The sequence below is a fragment of the Tamandua tetradactyla genome, chromosome 4 (assembly GCF_023851605.1).
Source record: "Tamandua tetradactyla isolate mTamTet1 chromosome 4, mTamTet1.pri, whole genome shotgun sequence".
NCBI lineage: Eukaryota > Metazoa > Chordata > Mammalia > Pilosa > Myrmecophagidae > Tamandua > Tamandua tetradactyla.
In genome coordinates, this window is record NC_135330.1 from 39898178 (window position 1) to 39918566 (window position 20389).

A 20389-nucleotide genomic window follows, 5' to 3' on the forward strand; every position below is an offset into this window, starting at 1 on the left:
ATACGTCCTCTCCAAGGGCTATTTTCTTAAATGAGACAATGTATGTAAAATGTTTATAGTACAAGGCCTGACTTAAGCACTTAATGTCATTACTATTATTATTATCATTATTATTACTACCATAGGCATCTAGAATATTTATTAAACTAAGAACTCTGTGGATCCAAGGTGGTAGTTTGTGCTTCCCAGCATATTTTGTATTTATTTTTTCTTTCCCTATAATACAGCGAACACGTAGGACCACTGAATCAAAACAAAGATATACCATATTTTCTCTCATTCCCATGGTTATTAGAACACAGTTTGTACATTCCATTAATCTCTGAAAAATAAAAGGTCTAAAATAATGGTTTCTCAACTATGTTTGCATTTAAGAACCATAAAAGACATTTTAAAAGAATGTATAATTATGCCCAGCCCCACTCCAGAACAATTAAATCAGAATATCTTGGAGGGAAGAGGTGTTTTTTAAAACTTCCCAGGTGCTGGTAGAGTTGAGACTCACTCTCTGGTCTAAAAAAAGTGTCCCAGTGAAAAAATAATATAGAAAAAATACTGTCATACCCCAAATAAGTGAAATATGCAAAAAAATTTGAAAAATTTCTGATACTCCAAAGTTTTTGTTTTTGCTTTTAACATTAATCAATACTTGGGACATTAACTCAAAGTTGAGAATCACGCCTTCAAGAAAATCTTGAAACAAGCTCGCTTTTTATACTAAAAATGACCTAAGAGTTAAGATGTTATGAAGATACTGTATTTAGAAACCATTACATGGAACTAAATCTTTCTCCTTGGCCAGCACAAACCAAACCCAACCAGAATTAATTAAAATGATTTTGTGTACCATGAGGTTGCAAAGGAACAGCAAGAAGTGATTACTTAGTGCTAAAAATCACTACTGGGAAAAATAAATTTTTGTTTATGAGCATAATATATAAAGATTCTAATTGTTAAATGAGAATCATTGTGGCATGTCATTTTGGAACAAGAATATCAATAATATTTTCTACAACCACTCTTGTCTAATAACTTCAACTTCCATGTCCAAAGGGAAAAAAATCTAAACTACTACTTCCTAATTAAGGTGCCAACACATAAACTGACTTCCTTATAAATTATCTGATTACTTCCATCATTCTTGATATTCCACTTGACACCCATTTGATATTATTAAGTCCTGACAGTGTGAGAGATTTATTCAGAAGCAAAAAATCAGGACACTAAAATTCTAAAGTCTTCTTAATGTATTTGTATACATATTGAAAAACTTACAAAATAAATATAAAAACAAACTTACCACAAGAGTGTCCAAAGAATCAATCAATGTCAGCGAAAACCTGAGAAATAAGTTTAATGAGAAACATTATAATTCTAAATATTTTATTCATGAATATATGAGCAGACTACTCTACACCCTATTGACTGGTACTTTCTATTAAGTAGAACAATATATAAATAAAACACCAACCTGACAAACCTTAACATTAAATTTATGTTCAGCATATCTACATATCTTTCAAATGAATAGAAATATTTCATTAGCTCTTTTTAAAGCAAATGAAAAATTTAAGGCATCAATACCTTGTAATGTGTACATTAACACATTACACCAGCGTAGAATTCCACCTGCACCTATATCTGCGCTGCAAAGCATCACCACACAGTTGTGCCCCGCCCCGTGCCCTGCATCCTGCTATACATCCATCCCACAAACACAAGGGTGTAAACTACTTAAGGAAATCAACTTTCAAAGTAAATCAATCAAGATATTTAAATGCAGTGAAAATAACAGAAGATCACTAAGCATATCACAATACAGACATATATAACCCAGCCTAATGACCAAATTAAAACACCAGACGTTGGAACAACTAATCAAAGATGTTCACATAATTCTACTAAATAAAATAAGTGGGCTGGTTAATGACATAAAGGAGATCAAGAAGACACCAGAATGGCATAAAGAGGAATTTGAAAGTATAAACAGAAAAATAGCAGATATCACAGAGATTAAAGAATCTGTTGACCAAATACAAAACATACTACAGACAACAGCAGATCTGAAGAGGCAGAAGAATAAGTGAACTGGAGGACAGGATGACTGATTTCGAATACTTGAAACAGGAAATGGCAAAAAAGATGAAAACACCTAAATTAGATCTCAGGGAAATGATGGACAAAATAAAGTACACAAATATAAGAATCACTGGTGTCCCAGAAGGAGGAGAGAAGAGGAGTAAAGGGCTAGGAAGAGCAGCTGAGGCTATAATCAGGGAAAACTTCCCAACCCTTGCAAAGGACATAAATACACAAGTCAAAGAAGCTCAACGAACTTCAAATAAAATAAATCCAAAAAAGCCTTCCCCAAAACACATACTAATCAGTCTGTCAAATGTTAAAGAGAAGCAAAAAATTATGAAAGTGACAAGAGAAAAACAATCTACTACATACAAGGAAACAATATAAGACTGATTCATACTACTCAACTGGCACCATGGAGGCAAGAAGGTAGTGGTATGATATATTTAAAATCCTGAAAGAGAAAGACTTCCAGCCAAGAAATCTGTACCCAGCCAAACTGTCCTTCAAAACTGAGGGAGAGGTTAAAATTTTCACAGACAAACAAATCTTGAAAGAATATGTCAACAAGAGACCAACCCTACAAGAAATACTAAAGGGAGTTCTGCCAATTGAAATAAAAAGAAAGGAGAGGGAAGTCTAGAGGAGGGCACAGAATTGAAGGTTACCAGTAAGGGTAACTTAAAGGATAAAAAGAGAAAGAGGGAAAAGAATATATAGCTCTGACTAATCCAAAAGATAAGATGGTGGATTCAAGAAAAATCTTTTCAGTAATGACTCTGAATATTAACAAACTAAACCTACCAATTAAAAGATACAGATTGGCAGAAAGGATTAAGAAATACAATCCAGCTGTATGCTGCTTATAAGAGACTCATTTTAGACACAAGGACACAAATAGACTGAAAGTGAAAGGATAGAAAAAGATATTCCATGCAAGTTATAACCAAAAGAAATCAGGAGTAGCTGCACTAATACTGAACAAAACAGACTTTATATGTAAAGACGTCATAAGAGGCAAAGGATACTATATATTAATTAAAGGGACAACTCACCAAGAAGATATAACAATCATAAATGTTTATGCTCCCAATCAAGGAGCTACAGAGTACATGAGACAGACATTGGCAAAATGGAAGGGAGTGACAGATGTTTCAACAATAATAGTAGGAGACTTCAGTACAACACTCCCTTCCATAGACAGAACAACCAGACAGAAGATCAACAAGGAAACAGAAAAGTTAAATGTGATAAATGAATTAGACCTAACAGACATATATAGGTCATTGCACCCCAAAACAGCGGGATATGCATTCTTCTCTAGTGCTCATGGAACATTCTCCAGGATAGATCATATGCTGGGGCACAAAACAGGTCTTTATAAATTTAAAAACACTGAAATTATTCAAAGCACATTCTCTGATCAGAACGGAATGAAGTTGGATCTCAATAAACACCAAAGAACAAGAACATTCATAAATATATTGAGATTAAATAACAATCTATAACCAGTGGGTCAAAGAAGAAATTGCTAGAGAAATCAGTAGCTATCTGGAGATGAATGAAAGTGAGAATACAACATATCAGAACTTAAAGGATGTGGCAAAGGCTGTGCTAAGGGGGAAATTTATAGTCCTAAATGCCTACATTAAAAAAGAAGAAAGAGAAAAAATCAAGGATTTAACTGTTAATCTGGAGGAACTTGAGAAAGAACAGGAAACTAACCCCAAAGCAAACAGAAGATGAGAAATAACAAAGATTAAAGCAGAGTTAAATGAAGGGGAGAGCAGAAGAATAATAAAAAGAATCAATAAAACCAAAAGTTGCTTCTTGGAGAAAATCAATAAAATTGATAGGCCGCTAGCAAGCCTGACAAAGAAAAAAAGAGAGAGGATGTAAATAAACAAAATCAGAAATGAGAATGGGTGCATTACCACAAACCCTGAAGAAATAAAAGAATTCATAAGAGGATACTATGAATGACTATATCCCAACAAACTAGACAACTCAGATGAAATGGACAAATTCCTGGAAACACACAAACAAGCTACACTGACTAAAGAAGAAATAGAAAATCTCAACAAGCCAATCACAAGTAAAGAGATTTGATCAGTCATCAAAAATCTTCCTACAAAGAAAAGCCTAAGGCCAGTTGGCTTCACAGGGGACTTTTATCAAGCACTCCAAAAAGAACTAATACCAATCCTGCTCAAACTATTCCAAAAAATTGAGGAAAAAGGAACTCTACCTAACTCATTTTATGACGCTAATATTTTAATACTGAAACTGGGTAAAGATACTATAAGAAAGAAAAACTACAGCCAATCTCCTTAATGTACATAGATGCAAAAATTCGCAACAAAATATTAGCAAATCTAATCCAACAACATATTAAAAGAATGATACACCACAACCAAGTGGGTTTCATGCCAGGAATGCAAGGATGGTTCAACACAAGAAAATCAATTAATGCAATATAGCACATTAACAAATCAAAAGGGAAATATCACATGATCATCTCGATTGATGTTGAAAAAGCATTTGACAAAATTCAACATCCTTTTCTGATAAAAACACTTCAAAAGATAGGAATCAAAGGTAACTTTCTCAATATGATAAACGGAATATATGAAAAACCAATAGCCAGCATCGTACTCAATGGAGACAAAGTTTTCCCCTTAAGATCAGGAACAGACAAGAATGCTGTGGTGGTTAAATTCAGGTGTCAACTTGGCTAGGTGAAGGTGCTTAGTTCTAGTGCTGTGGACATGAGCCAATGGCATATGAACCTCATCTGTTATTGACTACATCTGTAGTAGGCTAAGAGGTGTGCCTGCTGCAATGAATGATGTTTGATTTAATTGGCTGGTGCTTAATTGAGAGACTCAACGTAGCACAGCCCAAGCAGCTCAGCATACCTCATCTTAGCACTTGCAGCTCTGTCCAGGCCTCAGGAAATGTAGAAAGGAATTACTCCAGGGAAAGGTGTTGAAACCCAGAGGCCTGGAGAGAAGGCCAGCAGAGATCACCTTGTGCCTTCCCATGTAAGAAAGAACCTCAGTCGAAAGTTAGCTGCCTTTCCTCTGAAGAACTAATGAAATAAATTCCCTTTAATTAAAAGCCAATCCATCTCTGGTGTGTTGCATTCCAGCAGCTAGCGAAACTAGAACAGATGCCTACTGTTACCACCATTATTCAATACTGTACTAGAAGTTCTAGCTAGGGCAATCAGTTCTAGCTAGAGCAATCAGGCAGAACAAAGAAATAAAAGGCATCCAAATCGGAAAGGAAGAAGTAAAACTATCATTATTTGCAAATGACATGATACTATTACTTGGAAAATCCTGAGAAATCTAAAGCAAAGTTATCTGACCCAATAAGCAAATTCAGCAAGGTGGTGGGATATAAAATTAATGGGCAAAAATTAGTAACATTTCTATACACAAGCTATGATCTTACTGAGTCAGTTAATGAAAAAATTCCATTCAAAATAGCAACTAAAAGGGTCAAGTACTTAGGAATAAACTTAACTAGGGACATAAAGGACTTATACACAGAAAACTATATAACATTGCTAAAAAGCATCCAAATTAGAAAGGAAGAAGTAAAACTATCTATGGTAGTTAGATTCAGTTGTCAACTTGGCCAGGTGAAGGCACCTAGTTCTGTTGTTGTGGACAAGAGTCAATGTTACCTGACGCTAATCTGTTGCTCATTACATCTGCAGTCAGATAGGAGGTGTGCCTGCTGCAATGAACAATGTTTGACTTAATTGGCTGGTGCTTAAAAGAGAGAGCACAACGTAGCACAGCCCAAGCAGCTCAGCATACCTCATCTCAGCACTCGCAGCTCAGCCCAGGCCTTTGGAGATGCAGAAAGAAGTCACCCTGGGGAAAGCTGTTGGAACCCAGAGGCCTGGAAAGAAGGCCAGGAGAGACCATTCTGTGCTTTCCCATGTAAGAAAGAACCTCAGTTGAAAGTTGGCTGCCTTTCCTCTGAAGAACTAATAAAATAAATCCCCTTTTATTTAAAAACCAATCCATCTCTGGTGTGTTGCATTCCAGCAGCTAGCAAACTAGAACACTATCATTATTTGCAAATGACAAATACTTGGAAAATCCTGAGAAACCTAGAGCAAAGTTATTTGACCTAATAAACAAATTTAGCAAGGTGGCAGGATATAAAATTTATGTACAAAATCAGGAGCATTTCTATACACAAGCTATGACCTTACTGAGGAGTCAGTTAAAAAAAAATTCCATTCAAAATAACAACTAAAAGAGTCCAGTACTTAGGAATGAACTTAACTAGGGACACAAAGGATTTATACATAGAATATGATATAACATTGCTAAAAGAAACCAAAGAAGATCTAAATACATAGAAAGACATTCCCTGCTCATGGATGGGAAGGCTAACTTAAAGTTAAGATGTCAATTCTACCCAAATTGATCTACTGATTCAATGTAGTACCAATCAAAATTCCAACAACTACTTTGAAGACTTGGAAAAACCAGTCACCAAATTCATGTGGAAGGGAAAGAGACCCTGAATAGCTAAAAGCATCCTAAAAAAAGAAGAACAAAGTGGGATGATTAACACTCCCTGACTTTAAAACCTATTATAAAGCCACAGTGGTCAAAACAGTATGGTACCGGCACAAAGATAGAAGTGCTGACCAATGGAATCAAATTGAGAGTGCAGAAATAGACCAACAAATCTATGGTCAAGCGATTTTTGACAAGGCCCTCAAATCCACTGAACTGGGACAAACAGTCTTTTCAATAAATGGGCATGGGAGAACTGGATATCTATAGCCACCCTATATAAAAAATTAACTCAAAGTGGAACAACCACCAAAAGATAAGAACTAGCACCATAAAGTTTCTAGAAGAAAATGTAAGGGAACATCTTCAAGACCTAGTAATTGGAGGTAGCTTCCTAATTTTACACCCAAAGCAGAAGCAACAAAAGAAAAAATAGATAAAGTCGGAACTCCTCAAAATCAAATGCTTCTGCACCTCAAAAGACTTTGTTAAAAAGGTGAAGAGGCAGCCAACTCAATGGGAGAAAATATTTGGAAATTACATATCGGACAAAGGTTTGATATCTTGCATGCATAAAGAAATCATACAACTCAATAACAAAAGAACAAACAACCCAATTATAAATAGACTAAACATAAGAATAGGCATTTTTCTGAAGAACAAATACAGATGGCTCAAAAGCACATGAAGAGATGTTCATTTTCACTGGCTATAAGGGAAACGACTACAATGAGATACCACCTCACACCTATAAGAATGACTATATTAAACCAACAGGGAACTATAAATGTTGGGGAGGATGTGGAGAAACTGGAACAGTTATGCACTGTTGGTGGGAATGTACAATGGTGCAGCCATTACGGAAGACTGTTTGGCAATTCCTTACAAAACTAAATGTTGAGCTGCCCTATGACCCAGCAATAGCACTACTTGATACACACCCAGAAGAGTTGAAAGCAATGACACAAACAGACAATTGCACACTAATGTTCAAAGCAGCATTATTCGCAATCGTCAAAAGATGGAGACAAAACAAACAGCCATCAACAGACAAGTGGATTAACAAAATGTGGTATATACATACGATGGACTACTATGCAGCAGTAAGACAAAATGACATCCTGAAACACAAGACAAGATGGACGAGGCTTGAGGACATAATGCTGAGTAAAACAAGTCAGACACAAAAGGATAGATACTGTATGATCCCATTTTATTTTTTATTAATTAATGGAAAAAAAGAAATTAACCCAACATTTAGAAATTATACCATTCTACCTATGCAATCAGTAATTCTTAACATCATCACATAGATGCATGATCATCGTTTCTTAGTACATTTGCATCGGTTTAGAAGAACTAGCAATACAACTGAAAAAGATATAGAATGTTAATATAGAGAAAAAAAATAAAAGTAATAATAGTAAGAACAAAACAAAACAAAACAAAAACCTATAGCTCGGATGCAGCTTCATTCAGTGTTTTAACATGATTACTTTACAATTAGGTATTATTGTGCTGTCCATTTTTGAGTTTTTGTATCTAGTCCTGTTGCACAGTCTGTATCCCAACAGCTCCAATTACCCATTATCTTACCCTGTTTCTAACTCCTGCTGAACTCTGTTACCAATGACATATTCCAAGTTTATTCTCGAATGTCGATTCACATCATTGGGACCATACAGTATTTGTCTTTTAGTTTTTGGCTAGACTCATTCAGCATAATGTTCTCTAGGTCCATCCATGTTATTACATGCTTCATAATTTTATCCTGTCTTAAAGCTGCATAATATTCCATCGTATGTATATACCACAGTTTGTTTAGCCACTCGTCTGCTGATGGACATTTTGGCTGTTTCCATCTCTTTGCAACTGTAAATAACGCTGCTATAACATGGTGTGCAAATGTCCGTTTGAGTTTTTGCACTTAATTCCTTTGAGTAGATTCCCAGCAATGGTATTGCTGGGTCATATGGCAATTCTATATTCAGCTTTTTGAGGAACTGCCAAACTGCCTTCCACAGTGGTTGCACCATTTGACATTCCCACCAACAGTGGATAAGTGTGCCTCTTTCACCGCATCCTCTCCAGCACTTGTCATTTTCTGTTTTGTTGATAATGGCCATTCTGGTGGATGTGAGATGATATCTCATTGTGGTTTTGATTTGCATTTCTCTAATGGCCAGGGACATTGAGCATCTCTTCATGTGCCTTTTGGCCATTTGTATTTCCTCCTCTGAGAGGTGTCTATTCAAGTCTTTTTCCCATTTTGTAATTGGGTTGGCTGTCTTTTTGTTGTTGAGTTGAACAATCTCATTATAAATTCTGGATACTAGACCTTTATCTGATATGTCATTTCCAAATATTGTTTCCCATTGTGTAGGCTGTCTTTCTACTTTCTTGATGAAGTTCTTTGATGCACAAAAGTGTTTAATTTTGAGGAGTTCCCATTTATTTATTTCCTTCTTCAGTGCTCTTGCTTTAGGTTTAAGGTCCATAAAACTTCCTCCAATTTTAAGATTCATAAGATATCTCCCTACATTTTCCTCTAACTGTTTTATGGTCTTAGACCTAATGTTTAGATCTTTGATCCATTTTGAGTTAACTTTTCTGTAGGGTGTGAGATATGGGTCTTCTTTCATTCTTTTGCATATGGATATCCAGTTCTCTAGGCACCATTTATTGAAGAGACTGTTCTGTCCCAGGTGAGTTGGCTTGACTGCCTTATCAAAGACCAAATGTCCATAGATGAGAGGGTCTATATCTGAGCACTCTATTCGATTCCATTGGTCGATATATCTATCTTTATGCCAATACCATGCTGTTTTGACCACTGTGGCTTCATAATATGCCTTAAAGTCAGGCAGCGCGAGACCTCCAGCTTCGTTTTTTTTCCTCAAGATGTTTTTAGCAATTTGGGGCACCCTGCCCTTCCAGATAAATTTGCTTATTGGTTTTTCTATTTCTGAAAAATAAGTTGTTGGGATTTTGATTGGTATTGCATTGAATCTGTAAATCAATTTAGGTAGGATTGACATCTTAACTATATTTAGTCTTCCAATCCATGAACACGGTATGCCCTTCCATCTATTTAGGTCTTCTGTGATTTCTTTTAGCAGTTTTTTGTAGTTTTCTTTATATAGGTTTTTTGTCTCTTTAGTTAAATTTATTCCTAGGTATTTTATTCTTTTAGTTGCAATTGTAAATGGGATTCGTTTCTTGATTTCTCCCTCCGCTTGTTCATTGCTAGTGTATAGAAATGCTACAGATTTTTGAATGTTGATCTTGTAACCTGCTACTTTGCTGTACTCATTTATTAGCTCTAGTAGTTTTGCTGTGGATTTTTCCAGGTTTTCGACGTATACTATCATATCCTCTGCAAACAGTGATAGTTTTACTTCTTCCTTTCCAATTTTGATGCCTTGTATTTCTTTTTCTTGTCTAATTGCTCTGGCTAGAACCTCCAACACAATGTTGAATAATAGTGGTGATAGTGGACATCCTTGTCTTGTTCCTGATCTTAGGGGGAAAGTTTTCAATTTTTCCCCATTGAGGATGATATTAGCTGTGGGTTTTTCATATATTCCCTCTATCATTTTAAGGAAGTTCCCTTGTATTCCTATCCTTTGAAGAGTTTTCAACAGGAAAGGATGTTGAATCTTGTCAAATGCCTTCTCTGCATCAATTGAGATGATCATGTGATTTTTCTGCTTTGATTTGTTGATATTGTGTATTACATTAATTGATTTTCTTATGTTAAACCATCCTTGCATACCTGGGATGAATCCTACTTGGTCATGATGTATAATTCTTTTAATGTGTTGTTGGATACGATTTGCTAGAATTTTATTGAGGATTTTTGCATCTATATTCATTAGAGAGATTGGCCTGTAGTTTTCTTTTTTTGTAATATCTTTGCCTGGTTTTGGTATGAGGGTGATGTTGGCTTCATAGAATGAATTAGGTAGTTTTCCCTCCACTTCGATTTTTTTGAAGAGTTTGAGCAGAGTTGGTACTAATTCTTTCTGGAATGTTTGATAGAATTCACATGTGAAGCCATCTGGTCCTGGACTTTTCTTTTTAGGAAGCTTTTGAATGACTAATTCAATTTCTTTACTTGTGATTGGTTTGTTGAGCTCATCTATGTCTTCTTGAGTCAAAGTTGGTTGTTCATGTTTTTCCAGGAACCCGTCCATTTCCTCTAAATTGTTGTATTTATTAGCGTAAAGTTGTTCATAGTATCCTGTTATTACCTCCTTTATTTCTGTGAGGTCAGTAGTTATGTCTCCTCTTCCATTTCTGATCTTATTTATTTGCATCCTCTCTCTTCTTCTTTTTGTCAATCTTGCTAAGGGCCCATCAATCTTATTGATTTTCTCATAGAACCAACTTCTGGCCTTATTGATTTTCTCTATTGTTTTCATGTTTTCAATTTCATTTATTTCTGCTCTAATCTTTGTTATTTCTTTCCTTTTGCTTGCTTTGGGGTTAGTTTGCTGTTCTTTCTCCAGTTCTTCCAAGTGGACAGTTAATTCCTGCATTTTTGCCTTTTCTTCTTTTCTGATATAGGCATTTAGGGCAATAAATTTCCCTCTTAGCACTGCCTTTGCTGCGTCCCATAAGTTTTGATATGTTGTGTTTTCATTTTCATTCACCTCGAGGTATTTGCTAATTTCTCTAGCAATTTCTTCTTTGACCCACTCGTTGTTTAGGAGTGTGTTGTTGAGCCTCCACATATTTGTGAATTTTCTGGCACTCCGCCTATTATTGATTTCCAACTTCATTCCTTTATGATCTGAGAAAGTGTTGTGTATGATTTCAATCTTTTTAAATTTGCTAAGACTTGCTTTGTGACCCAGCATGTGGTCTATCTTTGAGAATGATCCATGAGCACTTGAGAAAAAGGTGTATCCTGCTGTTGTGGGATGTAATGTCCTATAAATGTCTGTTAAGTCTAGCTCATTTATAGTAATATTCAGATTCTCTATTTCTTTATTGATACTCTGTCTAGATGTTCTGTCCATTCATGAGAGTAGCGAATTGAAGTCTCCGACTATTATGGTATATGAGTCTATTTCCCTTTTCAGTGTTTGCAGTGTATTCCTCACGTATTTTGGGGCATTCTGGTTTGGTGCATAAATATTTATGATTGTTATGTCTTCTTGTTTAGTTGTTCCTTTTATTAGTAGATAGTATCCTTCTTTGTCTCTTTTAACTGTTTTACATTTGAAGTCTAACTTGTTGGATATTAGTATAGCCATTCCTGCTCTTTTCTGGTTGTTATTTGCATGAAATATCTTTTCCCAACCTTTCACTTTCAACCTATGTTTATCTTTGGGTCTAAGATGTGTTTCCTGTAGACAGCATATAGAAGGATCCTGTTTTTTAATCCATTCTGCCAATCTATGTCTTTTGATTGGGGAATTCAGTCCATTAACATTTAGTGTTATCACTGTTTGGATAATATTTTCCTCTACCATTTTGCCTTTTGTATTATATATATCATATCTGATTTTCCTTCTTTCTACACTCTTCTCCATACCTCTCTCTTCTGTCTTTTTGTATCTGACTCTAGTGCTCCCTTTAGTATTTCTTGCAGAGCTGGTCTCTTGGTCACAAATTCTCTCAGTGACTTTTTGTCTGAGAATGTTTTAATTTCTCCCTCATTTTTGAAGGATAATTTTGCTGGATATAGGAGTCTTGGTTGGCAGTTTTTCTTTTTTAGTAATTTAACTATATCATCCCACTGTCTTCTAGCTTCCATGGTTTCTGCTGAGAAATCTACACATAGCCTTATTGGGTTTCCCTTGTATGTGATGGATTGTTTTTCTCTTGCTGCTTTCAAGATCCTCTCTTTCTCTTTGACCTCTGACATTCTAACTAGTAAGTGTCTTGGAGACGCCTATTTGGGTCTAATCTCTTTGGGGTGCGCTGCACTTCTTGAATCTGTAATTTTAGGTCTTTCATAAAAGTTGGGAAATTTTTAGTGATAATTTCTTCCATTAGTTTTTCTCCTCCTTTTCCCTTCTCTTCTCCTTCTGGGACACCCACAACACGTATATTTGTGCGGTTCATATTGTCCTTGAGTTCCCTGATACCCTGTTCAAATTTTTCCATTCTTTTCCCGATAGTTTGTTTCTTTTTGGAATTCAGATGTTCCATCCTCCAAATCACTAATTCTATCTTCTGTCTCTTTAAATCTATCATTGTAGGATCCATTGTTTTTTCCATCTTTTCTACTTTATCTTTCACTTCCATAAGTTCTGTGATTTGTTTTTTCAGTTTTTCTATTTCTTCTTTATGTTCAGCCCATGTCCTCTTCATGTCCTCCCTCAATTTATCGATTTCATTTTTGAAGAGGTTTTCCATTTCTGTTCGTATATTCAGCATTAGTTGTCTCAGCTCTTGTATCTCATTTGAACTATTGGTTTGTTCCTTTGACTGGGCCATATTCTCAATCTTCTGAGCGTGGACCGTTATCTTCTGTTGCTGGCGTCTGGGCATTTAGTCAGATTTCCCTGGGTATCGGACCCAACAAGGTTGTAAGATTTTTCTGTGAAATCTCTGGGTTCTGCTTTTCTTATCCTGCCCAGTAGGTGGCGCTCGTGGCACTCGTTTGTCTCACGTGTTTGGAAGGGATCCCCCCGGTCACCGATCTCTGCGGCCTGGGGATTTCCGATCCAATTCTCTCCGTTGGTTCGGGGGGCCGCGCATGGTGGGGGCGTCAGCCGCCGCGGCTTGAGGGGACCCTGTGGCTGGTCACCGGCTACAGCAGGCCCAGGGAATTCGCCACCAGACCAGGAAGTCGCCCGCGGGGGAGGGGCGTCAGTCACCGGCCGCCGCGGCCTGGGGAATTCCCCACCAGACCAGGAAGCCGCCCGCGGGGGAGGGCCACCGCGGCTTGGATAGCCCTCTGATCCGAGACTCGTGGCCGGACCAGGAAGCCGCCCGCAAAAGCGGGGCGCCGGCCGCCTCAGCTTGGGAAACTTGCCTCTCCGAGACTCTCAGCCGGCCTGGGAAGGAGGGAGGGAGGAGCTCCGGCCACCACAGCTGCCGCTGCTCGGGAAATCGCGCGCCACTTGGGGATCTCACCGCAGCCGAGTCTCGCAGTCAGACTAGCCAGTCCAGACTGGGGTACGCTGTGTGTCCATTCCCTGCCGTAGCCCCGGGAGCTGTTTTGCACTGTTGTGTATGATCCCATTTTATGAGCATGGTAAAAGTGAAATCAGAGGCTTATATAATACAGCATATAGGGGACTTAGAGATACATAGAAGTTAGAGATAGGTGAACGGTTAGCTAATGAGGTTGAACTTCAATGTAAGGAAGAGATAGAAGTGAAGGTGGTTTTCTAGTGGGTCTATAAGTAATATTACCATATTGAAGATGAACAAGATTGAAAGGATTACATAGACCTATGTGTCCTATTGATTAACACTAGAAATATAAATTAATTCTTGCAAGAACTACTTCAAAGATATGATTCCTGTATAGAGAGTGTTTAAGTTTAGGGTACAGGGGGGAAACTGCAACTGCAAGCTGTGGGCTATGTTTAAAAGAAAAATATCAGTCCCTTGATGCTGAGTCTCAGCTCATTCCAGGATCCCCGTCCCACATTGCCAGGAAGGTCCACAACCCTGGGAGTCATGTCCCACGCAGAGAGGGGGAGGGTGGTGAAACTGCTCGTTGTCTTGGCTGGAGAGAGAGGCCACATCTGAGCAACAAAAGAGGCTCTCCTGGGGGTGACTCTTAAGCCTAAATTTTAAGTAGACTTGACCTATCCTTTGTGGGGTTAAGTTTCATTTGAACAAACCCCAAGCCTGGGGGATCAGCCCATAGCTTTGGTTGTCCACACTGCTTGTGAGAATATCAAGAATTCAACTTGGCGAAGTTGAATTTCTCCCCACTCTCACCATTTCCTGAAGGGGGCTTGCAAATACTTTTCCAGTCACTGATCAAATCACTCTGGGATTCATCGGGGCATCACTCTGGACAAACCAACAAAATCTCATGTGCTACCTGAGATTCCAAGTACTTATGACATTCAATCAAACTATCTACATGAGTTATATTAGGAAATGCTCTAGTCAAAATATAAATTTTGTAACAAATAAACATTTTTTGCTTTAGTCTCACACATAAGGTGACATTTTAAAGTATTAATTATCATCTATTTTCAACACCCTGCAATAATGACATTCCTTTGTTCTTCCTCAGGAAAAAACATTTCTTAAATTTGTACATTGTACATTTCACTATTATTATACACTCTAGGCATTCCTAGATTATACCATCTCGATCTTTACCATCTATCTTTCTTTCTGATTTCATTTATGTCCCCAGTCCTCCTCCCTCTATCATTCTCACATGCAGGTTCATTCAGTGTTTTAACATAATTACATTACTGTTAGGTAGTATTGTGCTGTCCATATCTGAGATTTTATATTCAGTCCTGTTGTACAATCTGTATCCCTTCAGCTCCAATCACCCAATATCTCACCCTATTTCTATCTCCTGATGGTCTCTGTTACCAAGGAAATATTCTAAATTTATTCACTAACATCAGTTCATGTCAGTGAGACCATACAACCCTAGAATGAGCTGAGAATTAACATCAGGGGTTTGAGAGAATCTTCTCGACCAAAGGGGGAAGAGTGAAATGAGACTAAGTGTCAATGGCTGAGAGATTCCAAACAGAGTTGAGAGGTTATCCTGGAGGTTATTCTTATGCATTAAGTAGATATCACCTTGTTGTTCAAGATGTAGTGGAGAGGCTGGAGGGAACTGCCTGAAAATTAAGAGCTGTGTTCCAGTAGCCATGTTTCTTGATGATGATTGAACAATGATATAGCTTTCACAATGAGACTCTGCGAATGTGAAAACCTTGTGTCTGATGCTCCTTTTAGCTACTATATCAGCAGAAGAGTAGAACATATGGAATAAAAATAAATAATAGGGGGAACAAATGTTAAAATAAATTTAGTTTGAAATGCTAGTGGTAAATGAAAGCGAGGGGTAAGGGGTATGGTATGTATAATCTTTTTTTCTCTGTTATCATTTTATTTCTTTTTCTGTTGTCTTTTTATTTCTTTTTCTAAATTGATGCAAATGTTCTAAGAAATGATGAATATGCAACTATGTGATGATATTAAGAATTACCGATTGTATATGTAGAATGGAATGATCTCTTAATGTTTTGTTTGTTAATTTTTTTAATTAATAAAAAAAGTTAAAAAAAAGAAAAATATCAGCACTACCACAGCAACAGCAGAAGTCAATAATGGGGGGAGGGAAAAGAGTTAAGAGGAGGTTTCATTTCCTATTCAGTGAGGGTGTGTTTATTAGCTATCTTTCTCTTGGGAACAAAGAAATTATCTAAAATTGAGAGTGCTGATGGACTACGGACTTTGGGCATTACACGTGATGCCTGATGAATGCAGGTGACTGAAGGATGCACAAACTGAAAAGCAGATTGGTGAAAGGTGGTACATATAAATGATCGAATGTTGTGCTGCTACAAAAAAGAAATGAAGTCGTGAGGCATGCAACAATGTGAATGAACTTGTGGGACATTTGGTGAGGCAAAATAAGCCAGAAACGAAAAACAATTATGGTATGGTCTTCTTTACAAAATGCTTGTTAAGAAAAAAGGGGCCTAAAAAAGACAAAACAGGGGCCTAGATTTTAAGCTCTTATAGGAGACACATTTAGTCCGGAGTGTTAATTATTATTTCTGGATTTGGAGAGGCTGTTTTATAGACATATATATATATATACATATATATATATATATAAAACCTGGTATTTAGAGATAAGAGTGCTTTGAAAACGACTGCTTTTTTCATTCTTTGCTTTTATATATGTAACACAGTACACAATAAAAAATGTTAAAAAAAAAGGTAACAGAGGGAACAAGGGAGTTTAATGTAATATTTAATAAAAGTCTTCAGAACTTAGTCAATCCCCAAACTATAGATTGCTTCCGAGAAGTCTAAGACTTAGGCACCCTGAGATGCCAGGACAGCCCTTGCGTGAATACTCACTTTCCCAAAGCATCATCAACATCACCTCGACTTGGCTCCTGGCCTCGAACACGACCTCTACAGGTTAAGGGCATGAGTTCGTCAGCTGGGTAAGCATGCTCCTGCAAGGAAAACTTAATGAATTGCAAAGAAAAATAAGACCAAGCACATATCATTTAGAGTTTACAATCTTTACACAGTCAAAAAACAAAAATGAAATGAAAATTGGTCAAAAGTTGTACTATCCTTAGTTTACGGAATCATTTTTTTTAATTTAATTACAAGTGTAATACATGCTTGATAAAAAGTCAATATAGTTTCACTAACACAAAAGATAGTCAGTAGTTTAAATTTTACCAAATTTCTGGATTAAAAAAAAATATATATATATATACCTCAAGTTTTATAACTATTAAGGATTAGCACCTTTTCATATTAGGCATTGAATTTTCCTTCGTAAATGTTTATTTCTACCTTTTGTCCATTTTTCTATAGGTTGTCTGATGGTCAAAGGGACTCCTTATAGATTACTTTTGTTATATATATATATATTGAAAATATTTTACTCCTGTCTTTTGAAGTTAGGCTTTGGATATGCAGTTAAATCTTGCAGTTAAATCTATCAGTGGATAGTGGGTTTCAGGGGTGCTTAAGGTTACCCTTAAAAGAAAATGCTTAAGGCCACCCTTAAAGAAAATGGTAGTCTTATGACTTTTTTCTTCAATGTTTAGATATTTACTCTATTTGGAATATATTTTTGCTTATGATGTAAAATAGGATCATAACTGTATTTGTTCATCCCAAAATTTTAGCATATTTTCTAAATATCACTTGTTTTAGTTTGTTAAAGCTGCCAGAATTCAATATACCAGAAACGGAATGGCTTTTAAAAAGGGAATTTACTAAGTTTACAATTCTAAGGCCATGAAAATGTCCAAATCAAGGCATCAACAAGAGGTTACTGTCACTAAAGAAAGACTGACGCCATCTAGAGCACATCTGTCAGTTGGAAAGGCATGCGGCTGGCATCTGCTGAGGTCTTTGACTTTTGGACACCTCTGTAAGATGAGAAGGCACATGGTAACATCTGTTAGCTTTCGTTCCCAGCTTCTCGTCAGGCTTACCCAGGGGTGCTTTCCTTCTGCATCTCCAAAGGTCTCTGGCTATGTAGGCTCTGCAGCTTTTTTCAAAATGGTTCCCTTTTGAAGGACTCCAATAAGAAATCCCATCCACAACTGAGGGGGTCACATCTCCATGGAAACAACTTAATCAAAAAGATCCCACCCAGCAATTGAAATAGGATTAAATAACATAGCTTTTCTGGGATACACAACAGTTTCAAACCAGGACACCAGTTTTTGAATACTCCATCCTTTCCCCAGTCATTTGAAATATCAGCTTTAGCAGTTTAAAATTGTTTGCATGCACAGATTTCTACAGTCTCCATTCTGTTCTCCAGAACTATTTGCCTATTCTTGCTCCAATACCACACTATTTTAATTACTCTATCTTTACAACAAATTTTGCTACTTGGTAGAGCAATGCTTCCCTCCTCCATTGTTTTTTTGTTGTCTTGTGGTTTTTTGTTTTTTTTTTTTAAGTTTTTCTTAACTACTTTCTCAAATTTACTTCTCTGGATAACTTTGAAAATTTCACTGAAATTCAAATTGGGACAGCCTAGTTTGGGAAAATTGATATCTTTAACAATCTAATCTTCCTATCTAGGATTCCAGTATATCACCACATTAATTCAGGTCTTATTTTATGTATTCAAGTTTTACAGTTTTCTTTTTATAAGTCTCACATATTTCTTATTTATTACTTGGTACTTTAGAGTCTAGGTTACTTTTATGAATGGGATTTTTTTTTTTTAAGAATGACCATGACAGTATTTCCAGTCTGGATGGTGATGAATCATACAGAAATCTTTCCTGCCACCCACTCCAAAGACATTGAAATGTTAACTACATTTTTGAAAATTATTTTTAAAACATAGCTGAGGTTGAGAGTAAGAAAAGAAATTTTCAATTCTGAAAGAAAGTAGCTGATTATAGGAAATGATGCTGAACTCAGAATATCATGTGCACTAGGAATAAAGACAAGATTCAGTAAGTGTTATGTTAATGCCCAAAGTGGAAAGAAGTTGATGTTGTTGGTCCTGCATATGTGGCTATATGCCAAAGCTGGGCTCTACAACATAGGTATTTACCTTCAATGAAACCAGGCTGGAACATTCACCTACTAGTCCCTAATCTTACCAGAAAAGGAAAGAAACAGAAAAAAATTGCTGAACTTTATATTTTCTTTATCAGAAGACAGGTCCTAAAAAAAAATTCCTTTAAAATTGACAAATTATGATTATGAAAGACATTTGGAGATTAGAATCACTGGGCTAATTAAGCTTCCATTTTAAACAATATTCACAGACTACCTACCAGGAATAGGATTAATATCCTTTTTCCCATTCAATTTAGGATTTTTGCAAGATATGTTATTTCAGGCAGTCTTTGCTTTGCATGATTTTGCTATGCAAGAGTATCAATTCCTTAATTTAGTTAAATAACCTAGTCCTCCAACAACATGGTTCGAATGTCAGATATCATGTGTTGAAATCAATCATGTAACCCATCAAAAGACACGTTCTTAATCTTAATACACATTCTTCTGGATGTGAACCCATTTGTAAATAAGACCTTTTGAAGATGTTATTATGTATTAAGGTGTAGCCAAACTGAACAGGCCAGTTTAATCTGTATTACTGGGAGCCTTAAAAAGAGAGGAAATTTGGATGCTGTCAGTAGAAAGCAGAAACCAGGAGGAGCCAGAAGTCAGGGGAAACCAGAACAAATAGAAGAGAGGGATCACTACGTGAAAGCCTGCCATCACCAGAATGCTACCAACTCCAGGACAAAGCATGGTCTTGCTGACTTCTTGATTTTGGACTTTTAGGCTTCAAAACCATGAGTCAATAAATGCTTGTTGTTTAAGCCAATTCACTGTGCGGTACTTGTCATAGCAATCTTGGCAAACTAAGACACCAACATATAGCAACTGTGAAACTACATAAAACATAAAATACAGACTTTGGTGCTACTCTTTAGTTCACAAATCACCATATAAATTATAGGTGTTCATCACGGTCCATGATTAATCACTGTGCATCTGAATTCAGTTTACACATAGATAGCAAAACATGTAGTTGTGTTGCCTTCTTGTCTCCCAGTGATAGACCTATACAACAGTTTATAAAAGTGGATAATTGAAAGAAGGAACTAGTCAAAAACGAAGTACAGCAAAAAAAAGAAAAAGAAAGAGTGATAATCCTAGAAGTGAAATTCTAATCAAATGTAAATGGGTTATAGGAGAAACAGATAACCATGGGAATGCTGACACTGCCACCATCCAAGAGACTCTATATACGCATCCAAAGAAACTTAATGAAGGTGAATTATCAACATCAACAATGAAAAGTGGTGATGATGTAAAAGATGAAGATGTCCCAGAAGAAGGAATGCATGCAAAAGACTTTCCCATAGGAGGAGCTCTCAGAGATATTTCATGACATTGAAAGTACAACGAACAGAATGTCGGAAGCTGATGAGAATGACAATTCACCAAGGCCACAGAAAAGATGTTCACTCCATATTTTAAGTTATACAAGAAGGAAGGCATTGTTCAAACTTGTCTTAGTTTTTTACAATGAAATAAAGCACTTTAAACTCTCAATGTTTCTAAAATGT

General features: G+C 36.5%; 2 protein-coding genes and 1 long non-coding RNA gene across 6 annotated transcripts in view; 2 read left to right on the forward strand and 1 right to left on the reverse strand.

Annotated features, from left to right (window-relative positions):
- RNF2 (ring finger protein 2) overlaps positions 1 to 20389 on the forward strand; it is a 670080-nt gene that overhangs the window by 310273 nt on the left and 339418 nt on the right. The gene's annotated exons all lie outside the window — the stretch shown is intronic.
- EDEM3 (ER degradation enhancing alpha-mannosidase like protein 3) overlaps positions 1 to 20389 on the reverse strand; it is a 101131-nt gene that overhangs the window by 60650 nt on the left and 20092 nt on the right. For all 3 annotated transcript variants that reach the window (XM_077157215.1, XM_077157217.1, XM_077157216.1), the window contains exons 3-4: positions 16671 to 16771; positions 1301 to 1340 (exon numbers count right to left, since the gene is read on the reverse strand). In XM_077157215.1, the coding sequence (XP_077013330.1) occupies positions 1301 to 1340; positions 16671 to 16771 (141 nt within the window). The remainder of the gene's footprint in view (positions 1 to 1300; positions 1341 to 16670; positions 16772 to 20389) is intronic.
- The window catches only part of LOC143680755 (uncharacterized), a 79798-nt gene that overhangs the window by 53638 nt on the left and 5771 nt on the right, over positions 1 to 20389 (forward strand). The gene's annotated exons all lie outside the window — the stretch shown is intronic.